The sequence below is a fragment of the Lepidothrix coronata genome, unplaced genomic scaffold (assembly GCF_001604755.1).
Source record: "Lepidothrix coronata isolate B3197 unplaced genomic scaffold, Lepidothrix_coronata-1.0 Scaffold82, whole genome shotgun sequence".
NCBI classification, from domain to species: Eukaryota; Metazoa; Chordata; class Aves; order Passeriformes; family Pipridae; genus Lepidothrix; species Lepidothrix coronata.
Genome location: NW_016690262.1, coordinates 3,372,763 through 3,386,573, shown reverse-complemented (window position 1 = coordinate 3,386,573; position 13,811 = coordinate 3,372,763). Strand labels below are relative to the sequence as shown.

The 13,811-nt window shown below is 42.2% G+C and overlaps 1 protein-coding gene across 2 annotated transcripts; it reads left to right on the top strand.

Annotated features, from left to right (window-relative positions):
- Positions 1–331: 331 nt before the first annotated feature.
- SCOC (short coiled-coil protein) lies at positions 332–13,596 on the top strand. Of its 2 annotated transcripts, none has more exons than XM_017820362.1 (4): positions 332–518; positions 10,482–10,556; positions 10,651–10,734; positions 11,301–13,596. In XM_017820362.1, the coding sequence occupies exons 1-4, from the start codon at positions 455–457 to the stop codon at positions 11,441–11,443; spliced, it is 366 nt and encodes a 121-aa protein (XP_017675851.1). In that variant the 5' UTR covers positions 332–454; the 3' UTR covers positions 11,444–13,596. The 2 variants fall into 2 exon arrangements, with proteins under 2 accessions (XP_017675851.1, XP_017675852.1); XM_017820363.1 differs by having other exon boundaries at positions 385–518; positions 10,485–10,556; positions 11,301–11,928.
- Positions 13,597–13,811: the final 215 nt, after the last annotated feature.

Here is a 13,811-nt window from a genome sequence, read left to right as displayed (position 1 = left end):
TCCCAAGAGTGTTCACTGCATTTTTTTGGACTGTAAGCAACATTTTTTGAACACTAACTTACTTCCCCTCTTTTCTCTATCAAAAACCCCTCCAACAAAACTCCACACTCAGCCCTAGAGAAAATAAAGAACAGCAGTAACAAAAAGCCAGCCAGGGTGGATACACAGTTCTTTTACAGAAAGAACCTGTTATAACAGTGTTTGCCTAGCACATGTCTGACAAAGCAGTTAGAACTCAGACACCTTCCAGCTTAACAATTTCCGGAAAAGAGCTCAAGGTTCAGAGGAGACACCACATCGAGTAAGACGTGTGCAGCTGCCAACAGTACACAACAACACCTGTGCGTTGGACTCATTAAAGATTGAACCAGGGAAGTCACGTGTGCTCTCAGAAATGGCTGACAACTGCCATGCTTAACAACACAGCTCCGAAACTTGGGAAAAAGGCAGCAAAATGGAGTTACCTTCGGATGAGGAGGATGGCACTTTCACCAACATTTCTTTGGCAGACGATTCAGGTAAGGAACTGCAGTAGTCTACTGATACAATGCAGAATACATGGGCTTAATAATAGCATTGTGTGAGCAGACAAATTTGTAGATCGTGATTACTGGGTACAATGCACTTTCAGCAAATGCCTTCACATAAACTTTTTTTAGCTGTGTGGTTGAATAAGCCCTGTGATTTGTTAAGAATTGAGATTTTGGGGATATGGAGGGTACCACAGTTTTCACATATTAACATATAGTAATATACATTCATCAACTGAGCACATAGAGCCTTTCACTTTTTAGAGGGACAGTGTTACAGAATGGTTAACTCAGTAGTTACTACTATCAAATAAAACACAGATAATGTTCTGAATACAGAACAATAACCTCTTTGACATGCTCTCAGGAGAGCTCACAAGAAGTGTTGCAAATTCATTAGTAATGGAAACAAGCTGATAATTTAAATTTCCACTATTAAGCATTTAATTGCTTTAAAAGAAACTACAAAGACTGTCTCCCCCTCCTCCACCCAACTTACAGAATAAAAATTACTTGGAAGGGGAAGTAGGACAATTCTACATACTGGAAAAATGAAGTAAGTTAATATGAATTGATAATAAATTATTTAGAAAGGTGTGGCCAGAGTATCAACTTGATCACGTCAGCATGGCTGACATAGAGCTGTGCTAATTCACAGGAGCTAGGAGGGCTTATTTATGAATAATACAAGTCCTATTCCCTCCCCACCCTCTCTTTTTTTTTTTTTAGCATAAAGAACATTATTGTGCATGCTATATTTACCTCCTGTATAAAAAAACAAAACAAAACAAAAAAACATTGAGTTGATTTTATTTTTAGAACACAATTTTCTAGCAATTCAATATTAGTGTGATGGTGTTGAGTTGGATATTTGAATGCACTTCATTTATACAGAATATAGCCTTATGACATCAAGATGTGGTTGACCTGAACTATTCACAAGAAGACAATTTGGCAGACCTTGGTCCAAGCTGTGCAATAATGAAGGGTTCTCTTGACAGTGAATCTCACTCTGTTCCTGTAGCAGGGTATAGAAGAGTAGGGAAAAGGTATCCTATGAGAGAGACACTGTTTCGTGACTTGCCCGCAGTTGGTAACACCTCAAGAACAAATGAGGGGCAGCATTCAGTGACAAGATTGTCTTGTCCTTGCAAAACATCCAGAACTGAGTTGCAAAACTCCATCTGAGTTAGGGATGACTCCATAACACAGGATATGTTTGAATCTGCCCTGTCTCACAGATGGGTGGTTTTGCCATATAGCTTGCTTAGTCTTTCAGAAGACAAGTCAGTTCCTTTAGAAGGCAAACACCCACCAGCCTCCTTTACTGCTCTAACCTCAGCACCCTTGCAGCTTGGAAAACGGTATTACCCATGAGAAAACAGAGGCACGAGGTTAAAAACTCTCTCATTCAAGCACCTACTGACAGTGGGTACCAAAGTCAGCCCCTGAAAGATGTCACTGCTACAAACTGAGCACTTCAGATTTACCAGACTCTCGATTGCAGTAATACACCCAAGGTCAGAGAAGGCTCATGTCCACAGCACAGAGGACCATAAACAAGGCATCTTTATTAAAGATCTGCTACCAATATTACAGGTTTTCCCTAGTAGTGAGGAGGTGGGGACAATCACTCAGAAAGCAGAAGTAAAATCAGAATAATTGACAATAAGTGACATTTTCAGGCAGGCTTGTAGCTTGAAGGCACAGAGGGTAAATACAGTATCATGGTGAACATGATAACCTGGGTCCATTTCTTCTGCCAGATCGCAATGCTTGGATGTTAGAAAGGTATGAGAAAAACCCCTAAACTATAATAGGAAGAGACTACGATACACTTTGTAGGAAACAGTCTTCCTTGTCTCTCCCAGCTGAAGTTAAGACTAATTGCAGTAACTCTAGGGCACTGAAGCTAACAAGCAGAGTGGGGTGGGCCTTACAGCTGTAACTGTAAGGCTGGAGAAGAACATCGATTCCAGAAGAGCAGGGAAGCTAAAAATCTACACAGTGAGAGAAACAAAAAGATTCCTTAGGATGGAAAACAGCAAGTTCAAGCATGGAATAAAGGAACTAGGCTTGCAGTATGTAGATCATAAGTGAACTTTGTCTGAGAATGATAATGATTTACATGCAACTTGAGCACATTTGTTATTGCATAAGGTTTCCCCTCTGTTTCTTAAAACATACTGGAAAAGATGCTAAACAGACAAGCAGAACAACATGCTGCATATCTACAATCTGACACATAATCAGAATACAGACTTCATATCAAAGTTTCCTTAGTACAGTGAAAAGCCATTGTGTCAAAGCAACAGGGGTTACTGAGCCTGATTAACCGAGTGCAATGCAGGAATATTTAATAGCCATTGCTCTTTCAAAACAGCAATATTTCTCTATTTGTTAAGTATGCAGGTATCAAAAATAAAACACTTCCATGTAAATCAAGACAAAGACCAAATGGTAGCAAGACAGAAACTCCTCGATAAGTATTTTAATAGCAGTATCAACAGTGCATGAAATCGAGGAAAGCTTTTGCTAACGGCATTTGTGAAAATATTTTCACCTTTAATGAAATACCTTTTAATTTAGAAACTCATAGCTCTAGACAAAGTTCCCTTAAAACATGACCTACCCAAACAAAAGCACAGAGGAAATTAAACCAGAAGTAAAACAAAACAGTGAGATGATGTCCAACAGCTGCAAAAAATTCTTTATTGTACTTCTGATCAATGCTGAATAAGTAAATCAAGGCACTCTTTCCTTTTTGTAAAGTACCTAGAAATTATCATACTCTTTTTTCCAAATACTCTACAGAAAGCCAACACTAATGACCACATTTCTCATGTAAACCCACCCTTTTAAAAGCAGATATAAACCCCAAAATGTTTGGGCCTAACTTACAGAAAGACAAAACAGTTTTTCATCTTAATAGGTTATCAGTAACAGCTTTATGGAACCTTGCTAAATATCCTTCCAAAAACTCTGGTGGCAAACCTATAGCCAATGATTACAAGGGGGATCATATTGTTAACAAGACAGTGTTAACAGTCATATATGTTGGTATTCACAGCCTAGAGCTGCAAAGGGCCCAGTTCCTCAGTCTGTTTAAAAATGGGGTTTTGTAAGAGTCAGAGTAGAAACAAGAACATTTGCACTCACGCTCAATCTTGCAAAGGATGGGATGCAGCTATATGTAGACTATACAGCTATATGTAGCTATATGAAGGCAGGCCTCTTCAGGGGTAAAGAAAAAATATCACTTTCTGAGGCTTGCCTTTTGTAGACTTTCTAAAGAGGCTGCATTTTTTTATCCCAACTGTGTGCTCACAGGTTATGTCATCTGATGAGGTCCCATTCTCACTCAGGACCTAAGGCAAAACCAAAACAAGCACAATAACTAAGGACACAGACAAGAGTTAGAACAATGTAAGCCAAAGTAGTTGCTCATTTTGTGTCATTTGATTAGGTTGGAAAAAGCACAAACTAAGAAATACTCGAATTCTGCATTTGACAGAAGTGCCTAATTGGAAATTTGCACAAGGAAGTGCACAAGGCTACAAAAGCCTTTTGAGGTTACTCTGAAAGAATAACAAGAATTGCAGAGAATTTGGGTGTAAAGCAACATTACATGAAAAAAACCACCTCAGAGTCTGTTAGTTCTGCAGAGAAACAAAACCAAGAAGATTTGAGGTAAGGGGTCTTACAAGTCAGCATTGCAGGGAAAAAGGATTAAGCCATCTGTGTTCCTTTTTGTCTTTTTCTTTGTGGCAATAACTAGCCAAAGGAGGAAACAGTACAGTTCAAAGAGCAAACTCATCTCAGAAATATGTACAATGCCTTCCTCAGTTAGAGGAGAGGAGAATACATTTCTGTTGTAGTGGGGAACAGTGAAACCTCTGTCATCAGTCAGCTTACGCAGGCGCCTCTGGTGCCTGTAATGTTGCCAAAAAGGAAGTCAAAGGCTTGTTGGTTTGCTCTGTGTGCCATGGAGAAAAACAAGATGTACACCAGAGTTTCAGAAAGAGAAAGTCAGAAAACATTTGTCATTAGCAGCAATGGCTTAGAGTCTGAGTCCAGAGCAACAAAATCCTCTCCTCTCCATTAGTAACTGTATGTGTACGTGTATTCAGGTAAGCTGTTAATGATGCTTTACATCCTGGGGAGACGATTGTATTTTAAGGAAAAAAATGCTCTTTCAGTGAAGCTGATTAAAATAATTCCTTTTGCCAGTGGCATCAGCTAGTTTTAGAAAATCTAACTGGAACTTAGGGTACAAGTATATATAGATAATTGCTTTTGTGAAGTGAAATGTGTTGTTCCTATAAATTTAATATAATGACAATATTATGAATGCCTCCTCTGCTTTAACCAAATGCCTTAGAAAATATAAAACAAATTAGTAATACAGAAAGGGTTTAGCACCTCTTCTTAGTTACATTCAAGTCAGTTTTGACTTCAGGAGCTCTGACACAGCACTAGAACTTACAAGTTCTCTTTATAACTCTTCAGTGAGAAAATCCACTCATCTGAAGCAAGTAATCTAGTGTGACATGTAAAAACAGTTTAATAAACCAAACAGTGGAACATAACTTAGGGCAGTGTTCAAGTATTTCTAGTAACAAAGAGAATACTCTTATTTCTTCTTTTAAACTGCACAGTGCTATTGGAATGTTGTTATGCTGCTCCACAGAAGAAAACAATTTCCAGTGTTTGGGAATATTATTTAATTTTCTTAATAAGGTGTATGTTCTCCAAAGAAGAGAGCACTAAGTTTGCAAACAAAACCAATAAAAAAAAGCTCTGTGAACACAGGTTGTGGCCCATCTCTCAGCCTTGTGCTGCATATTCCGAAGACTCAAAGTAAACAGCCAAGCAGCAAAGATGGCCAGTTTGCTCACAGTTACATATAATTAGTATTAACCTCATTAATTTTGCTCCTCCCAGTCAGTGGGGAAACCATAGTGAAGCAAATGCTGCCAGATCCCTCTCAAACAGATGGCAGACTTTGGAAGGATTGTTTCAGGTTCTCCTGCAGTCCTCAAGCAAGACTTGCCATCTAACAACTTACAGAACAAAGACATGACACTTTCTAACACAAGAGCGAACAAAATACTACAGGCCGATAAAAGCAAGAATTGTTACACAAGGGCTTGAATTGGCCACCCCCAGCCAAAGGGGACACCAAGCACACCCCAAAAATGCAAGGTAGTATTTGGTTACTCTACAGATATCATAGAATCAATTAGGTTGGAAAAGACCTCTGAGATCATCCAACCTTTGATTGATTATCACCTTGTCAACTTGACTATGACATGAGTGCCATGTCCAGTCATTTCTTGAACACTCCCAGAGGGATGATGACACCATCACCTCCCTGGGCAGCACGTTCCAATGTTATACAACCCTTTCTGTAAGGAATTCCTTCTGATGTCCAACCTGAACCACCCCTAGTGCAGCTGGAGGCTATGACCCCTCCTCTTATCCCTAGTTACCTGGGAGAAGGGGTCAACACCCACCTGGCTACGACCTCCTTTCAGGTAGTTGTAGAGAGTGATGAGGTCTCCCCTGAGCCTCCTTTTCTCCAGGCTAAACAACCCCAGCTCCTTCAACCATTTTTCATAGAAATTGTGCTCCAGACCCTTCCCCAGCTCCACTGCCCTTGTCTGGACATGCTCCAGCACCTCAATGTCTTTGTTGCAGTGAGGGGCCCAAACTGGACACAGCACTTGGTGTGTGGCCTCACCAGTGCTGACTATAGGGGGTCAATCACTGCCCTGGTCCTGCTGGCCACACTATTTCTGACACAGACCAGGACACCATTGGCCTTCTTGGCCACCTGGGCACACGCTGGCTCATGTCCAGCCAGCTGTGGACCAGCACCCCCACGTCCTTTTCCACTGGGCCACTTTTCAGCCACTCTTCCCCCAGCCTGTAGCACTGCATGGGGTTGTTGTGGCTGAAGTGCAGGACTCGGCCTTGCTGAACCTCATACTGTTGGTCACAGCCCTTCAACCCAGCCTGGCCAGAGCCCTCTGCAAAGCCTTCTTACCCTCCAGTAGATCAACACTCCCACACAACTTGGTGTTGTAATATGCATAGCTGTGCCTTCCCTAGGGCACATTCTGCATTATAAAAGGAACCTGATTGTTTTGGTTATCCTCTAAATGCCTAAATCTTGAAATTTAAAGAGCACAAAAAATTTAACTGATATTATGTTACCCAGAGAGCAAGACAGGTGAGGTGAGGTAAGATATTTAAAAAACCAATAGGTAAGTCATGTGATACATTAAACTTCTCTTGTTTCGGTTGATTTCTCGTGAAAGAATACTTTGAGATGTGGGCTTTTTTTTCTGTAGTGTATTAGGTTTGGATGCATTTTGCTTTGTGTTTCGAGGGGTTTTTATGTGTGTGTTTTTTGGTGTTTGTTTGTTTAAAACTGCTAATGCATGGGATATTTAGAATCCTGGAATTGATTTCTTTGCACCAGGAAATAAGGGAGAGTTAGGAATGCAAACCTTTTTAAGGGAACACAGGATAATCTAGGCATCCTCTCTGTGGAATGTGCACCCACCAGTATCAATCCAACAGTTTTGGCCCCTGGACTGTGCAGATCAGGGTTGTGCACAGTAGAGCTGCTCCCTGCTGCCCCAGCACTTAAATATACTTCCCTGGGAAACGGGATGAAGGACAGGGAAAGAAATAGGGCAACGTGCATCAATCTTTCCACAATAAGGATTTGGGACACAGCCAGGTCACAAAGAAAACAGTTTCTAAATGTTGGGGGCAAGGAGCACATGCCAGCTGCACAATCTTATCTATCAGGGAAAAGGGATTCATACTAAGCACTCAGAGCAGGAAGATGCACTGTGTGAGATCCAGTATGTCTGAGTTTAAAGCAGTACAAACCCAAGGAAGCTTCTGTGCAACTGTTTAACACTAACCCAGTAACACATAGCACTCTGTAGACTAAAAACACCATCTGCTCTCTGCAATGCTGACAGTGGAGGCTCAGAAAAAGACAATTTTCTCTAAAGGAAAACCAAAAAGCCTCTCACATAGGTTAACTTCTGAAAAGGAGTTCCATCCTGGTGCTCATGCTCAAAAATCAGAGTTAAGAATCAAAAGAAAATACTACAGTCAGAAACCACAACCACACAAAGTAGAATGAACCCTCAATGATAGAGGTACCAAAGAGGAACCAGTAGGTAAACTAGCAGCTCTTGAAATTATTTCTGTTTTGGCTACAATAGGATAGGAGCCAATATTTCTAACTTCCATTCTGTCCTGTAATTTAACATCAAGGATCTTACCACTTTGCTCACATTGGGACAGTTTAGACAATAATACAATATACAGCAAGAAAATAATACAGCAAGAAAAGTGGAATTTCTGCAGTAGAGAGGTGCATTTCCCCAAGATAAGCCTGCAATATTCCCCCCTGCCTTACAGTGTAAAATACAGCAAGTTCCTCACCAGATAAGCAAGCTCTCCATCCATCTGTATAAACCTGCAGACTCTGACCATATTTTTTTTCCTTGTTAATGAAAGTGCTGGAGATTGTCTCATTAGAAAGAATTGTGAGAACCTGTTGATTGCCAGGCTTGCCACACAGCCGGTGCAGCAAGCAAGATCAAAACAGTGTGAGAAACACTCGTCATTGTAAAAACAGCAATCAAGGAGAGTTACTAACAAGCTCCTAAAGCCCAGCAACCACCTGAGAGGACTGCTTGCAAGGAATAAGGATTGCTGTGTTTAAAACAGCCATTGTAGAGAAGGTGATATACTTTTGAGCACACTAGCTAATGGAACTGAAAACAGACTAATTTTCCAGTACAGACAGACAGCAGGACTCTAATTACAGTAATTCGTAACCTGAATAGCATTCAGTCTAGTCTGAATTTATCTGATTGTAAGGTTAAAAAAAGTTATTAACACAATGATAGTAATACTGTGGAGGCAGCCGGAAGATACGGATATTGGAAATACACACTTTCTGAAGTGTACTTAAAAATACAGTAGAGGGCTCACTTCCCAAATGCCTTTATCTTCCCGTGTATCTGCATAGCATCGAATTACTTATTTATAACTAGATATATTCCTGCAATTTAGGAATACAATATGGATATATTTCACTGCAACATATGGTTCAAACTACATGGTACAAAGGTACTATGAGTTATGCAGTGCAGTCACTTCAGTGAAGCCACTAAAATTAGCTCGGGTCCTGAATGTTTTTCATTCCTTTACTGTGGCTCACAGACTGTGCTGTGAGGTCAAAGCGAGGAGCCTGTGCAGCATGTTATTCCCTCCAGGGAACCAGGGAAAGAACGGAGACACAGGAGTGTAGTTTTGGAGCTACTGAGCTATCAGATGAGAGTAACTCCGTGAAGTTACTTAGCTTCCTGCGTGATGTGATCTCTCATGCTGTGAGATCCAGAAGCAAGGAGCTAAATTACAATTAATCCAGATACTGCTGTGGAAAAGGCTTGCTGATCTGCCAGACTGGAAGCAGCTAAGCCAGTTGTACATAGTACTGAATTGGCAGAGGTAAACCCTGATGGACTCCAGCTGTGAGGCTCCTCTCTCACAGAGCTCCACATATGAGCACCTGAGAGTTCACAGCAGTCACACACACTGTCGGTTTTCTCTGACCTTCCTCAGGCTTTGCCAACCTACCTGAATCCGAAGGGGTTACCCACCAGGGAACAACTGCCTTTTCTCAATGTCTTGTGAACGCTATGCAGAGCAACTGGCGGCCGAGGACCACTGCTCTGAACATCGGCAGTGTGTGAGCACAGAACAAATTAATGTTGGCATTTATTTAGAATCACAGACTGGTTTGGGTCGGAAGGGGCCTTAGAGATCATCCAGTTCCAACCCCACTGCCAGGGGCGGGGACACCTTCCACTGGACCACATCGCTCAAAGCTCCATCTAACCTTGTCCTTGAACACTGCCAGGGATGAGGCATCCACAACTTCAGGATATGCCAGTACCTCACCACCCTCGCAGTGGAAAACATTCTTCCTTTAATTTAATTTAATCGCGTTCTTGCCAGTTACTTCCATTATCCTACTGGCAACCCGGCGGGATCTAACGGGAAAGGGCCGGGCGCGGCTCAGGCAACCCGTAAGGCAGGCACAAACTGCGACACGCCGCCCCGGCCACGGGAAGGCAGCCTCTCCCCCCACATGCCGCCCGCATCCATCCATCCCTCCCTCCCTCCTTCCTGCCCGCATCCCGCCCCGTGCCCGCCCCCTCGCGGCGCAGGCGCGGTGCGAGCGGAGCGGGGCCGGGCCTGGCCGGGGCGCAGCCCGCGGGGAGGCGGCAGGTTGGGAGCGGCGGGAGGTCGGGAGGGAGCGCCGGGACGGTGGGTGGAGGGAGGGAGGGAGGGAAGGGTGAGCGGGGGCGCGGGCAGGGCCGCGGCGCTGCCGTGTGGCTCCCGCGGGGCAGCCCCTCTGCGGCGCCGCCTCCCCCCGGCCCCCGAGCACGGGCGCTGCGGCTCCTGCGGCGCCGGGCACGGCCGGGATGGGGCCGGGAATTGGGGATGCGCGGAGCCCCGGAGCCGGCACGCCTGTCCCGCGGGCCCGGGCACCGGCGAAGGGGGGTGGGAGGGGGACAAAGCGGGGCCCTTCCGCTCCTGCCTTTGGGAATAGCCAATTCCAGAATGATCGGTGCTGGGAAGGCGGCAATTACATCACTGGGACGGCGATATCTTATGCGTTAGAGGCGTCCGGATCGGTTATTTTTGTAAACAGAAGCATAGTTACTCGAAGAACCATAGTTACATACCACATTAAAGCCCTAGGAAAAATAATTAAAGAATGGTAAGGAGTGTTCATCTGCCTTAGGCTTAAGTGCAGGCCTTTCACCGCCAATTAGAAAAATGCAACTAAAAGCCAAGTATAAAGGCAGTTCCATTAACAGTTGCCTCCATCTTCTTTTCTTTAAGCAGAGCACCTCTCAAGGAAACGCTCTTCAGAAGTGGAAAGAGCCCATTCTACAATGATGAATGCCGACATGGATGGTATAAGTTCTTAATGTTCTTGTTATTCTTTCTACTTAATATAATTTCCAACTGTTTGCAGAGGTTGCACTAAAACTCTCATGATTTATTGCAGCTGTTGAGGCTGAGAATCAGGTGGAATTAGAAGAGAAAACACGGCTTATTAATCAAGTTTTGGAACTGCAGCACACACTTGAAGGTTAGCAGCTTGACACATCAGATTTTTTACAAGCACACAGTAATAAGCGAAAAAAGAGAACCTCACTGCTCTGCCCTACCTTAGGCACAGTGTCCAGAAGTATGTCACTTAAAGCAGTTGAAGGTACATAGGCAAGGTCTTGGAACTAGGTTTTTTCCTTCCTCTTTATGCAGAATTGTGTTTGCTCGACTCTCACAATACACATCAAGCAGGAGGGGTGATAGAGTTAATTTGTTGCTTATTAGCTGACACACATCTTTGAGTCTCTTTCCAAGTAGCTGAGTTTGCAGTAGCTTAAATCAAAAATTCAAGAAAATAATAAAGTTACAGACTAGGAGTATGTTTAAGAAGTTTATCCAAATACTGTACTACAAAATAATACAGGAAGAATGGGCTTTTGATAAAACTTTAGCAGCAGAATGTTAGTTTATATTACTGTGTTAACATAATACCTTACGGTAACGTTTCCTGCATTAAAGGTGTGATGTCTGATATAGGCCCGTAGAACATATTAATTATTGCATGCAACAGTGTCTAATACTTCTCTTATAATATCACCTTCGCAGATCTCTCAGCACGAGTAGATGCTGTTAAGGAAGAAAACTTGAAACTGAAATCAGAAAACCAAGTTCTTGGACAGTATATAGAAAATCTGATGTCAGCGTCTAGTGTTTTCCAAACAACTGACACAAAAAGCAAAAGGAAGTAAGGGCTGACTCATAGATGATGCTGTTGTATTGCTGCTGTCTTTTTTTGTTTTAACTGGCATAGGCTACATGAGCTAAAATACCTTAGTTTGTGGCTTACTGGATACTTAAAGATTATAAACTTCGGTGATAAACAGAATTAAGAGCATTATCATGGACAGGAGACGTAAGTTTGTGTATTAAGATTAAGCAATGTGCAAATGTAGTGTAGATAATTACTAAATTTTGATATTTGTTTTAAAAATGAGCATATCTTGTTAAAAATCGGATTCAGTTTGTGAGGTTAAACAAAGGTCTGTTGGCACTCTTTGAGGTCTTAGGGTAGAGTTCTTGACTAGCAAAATAAGTTACAATATTGTGTTGAAGCCCTGTTTGATAAAAATATTCAGTCTAATTGCATCACTTTTTTCACATGAAATATATTTAATTATTGTGTAGTACTGTTCGTAGCTCTGCAAAGCAACTTAAAACAAGAACCTATCAACCAGTTAAGCATTTCTGTGAAGTAATAACAGTATGACATTGTTTGTAGGGCTTGCATACAGAAAAACACTTAAGATTTTTTGGGAAGGGGGAGGATAAGGGAAAGAAGAACAGGGCAACTTAATCAGGGAAATACCAAACCGATGCAGTATTGGAGTGTTGTAATATGTCCACTTGAAACCATTTTCGCTTTCCCCTTTCCTCGAAGAACAATCAGGCACAGCATCGTAACGTATGATCCTCCTGAGGTTTTTCAGTTGTGTGATGAAGAGTTTTGTAAAAACCTTAGTGATTAGCTTTTCAGAAACAGGTCAGCAATGTTCCTCGTGCTCATTGTGAGCAATCTGCAGTGAGGAACTGAGAAGTCTTCTTTCCTTCCCACCTTTTACTTTCCTCCTGAAGTGCCAAATTTGCTTCAGGCCTCAGAGCAGATGTTTTGCTGCCCAACAGCCTGAGCTTGTGAAGTGCCTCTTGAGGCACTGCATAAAAACATGTAAGGCAGAAGGCTGCAGTGGAACGAAGGTGGCTTTTGCCTCTCAAAACCATGCTGCTCTGAGCAGTGCCTGGTGCCAAGGTGCTGGTTTTACTGGCTTGGCTGTTAGCAGGTTTTGTAAGGGAGCTTAGCCCAGATTATGGGTCTGAGCACTTCCCATAGAGGCAGCATGTCCAGCATAATCAGTATTAAGGGAGAGCAGAAGCTGAAATACAAACAACAATGTAAGTTTTGTCAGTACTTAGTTGCATGTTTCATCTTGCCATACAGCAGCACTGCAGGTTTATTTATGGATGTTAGCTAGAACTGAGTATCTCTTCAGTAATTAAGCCATTGTACTTGACCTTTTAAATGGAAACCACTAGTTCAGGGATCTCTTTCAACCTAGCTGTGAACGAATCAATGGAATAGTAGAATAAATCCCTCTCAAACCCCAAGTTTCTTGGCAGCTAAGCACTGCTGTGTCTCAAGAGTAAGTTGACATTGTAAGGTTCCCCCTCCAAAAGGTGAGGTTTCCCATTTCTCCCCATTTAAAATGGCTCTACAGTGCTCACTGGAGTGTCAGCAAAGACAAAAGACTGCCAAAAAAGCACTAATAGTTTGCTCTCGAGGGCTGTTTACAAGTCTGGGTCAAGAAACCAAATGATGAAAAATGTTTTACCCGCCAAGACACAAATGGGTGATAGTCTTTGTGTCATGGGGTTCTTGTAAATGTCTAAAATGATTTTTAATCTTCTATAGACTACTCTCTCACACTACTGGAACTCTAAATTAATGCTAGCAGGTAGAGTAGATCACATGGTTAGTCCAGAGTTTGAGCATTAAACAAAGAACAGGCACACCAAGCACTTGACTTCTAAAGGTTGCATCGCATCACAGCCATTGTAGCTTTAAAGCCACGTCACTGCCCATCTCCATCTGCACTGTAGGAGCTCACCTGGTAACAGAGCATGCGCTTGTTAGACTTCAGCAACTTCCCAAGATAAAGTAACTTTGAAATCCTGGGTTTGTATTGTAGATTGGATAGTGATACTTTATCCATCAGTGTGTATATAGTAGTTATTTCATCTCTATGCGATTTTACATCCCACTACTGTGGCCTTCATTTAACTTATGAGCATTTTAAAGATGTTGTATTTCTGACTTTACACTAAATAAAAACTTTTGATTTGTCTTGATTAGTTTGCTTTAACATTTGTAAACCCTAAAACTTCTCACAGCCATCTGTAGTCGAAAGGTGGAAAAGTAGTAGGGTTTGCCATCATCTTAGTGGTTTCTACATAGCTGAACTGTGTGAAAGGCTAGATAAAATCACTAAGTATTAAGATTAAACCTGGGTCAATGAATCTAGTTTCAGTAAGGTTTCGGTTCCTGACTCACTTGCTATTTTCAGC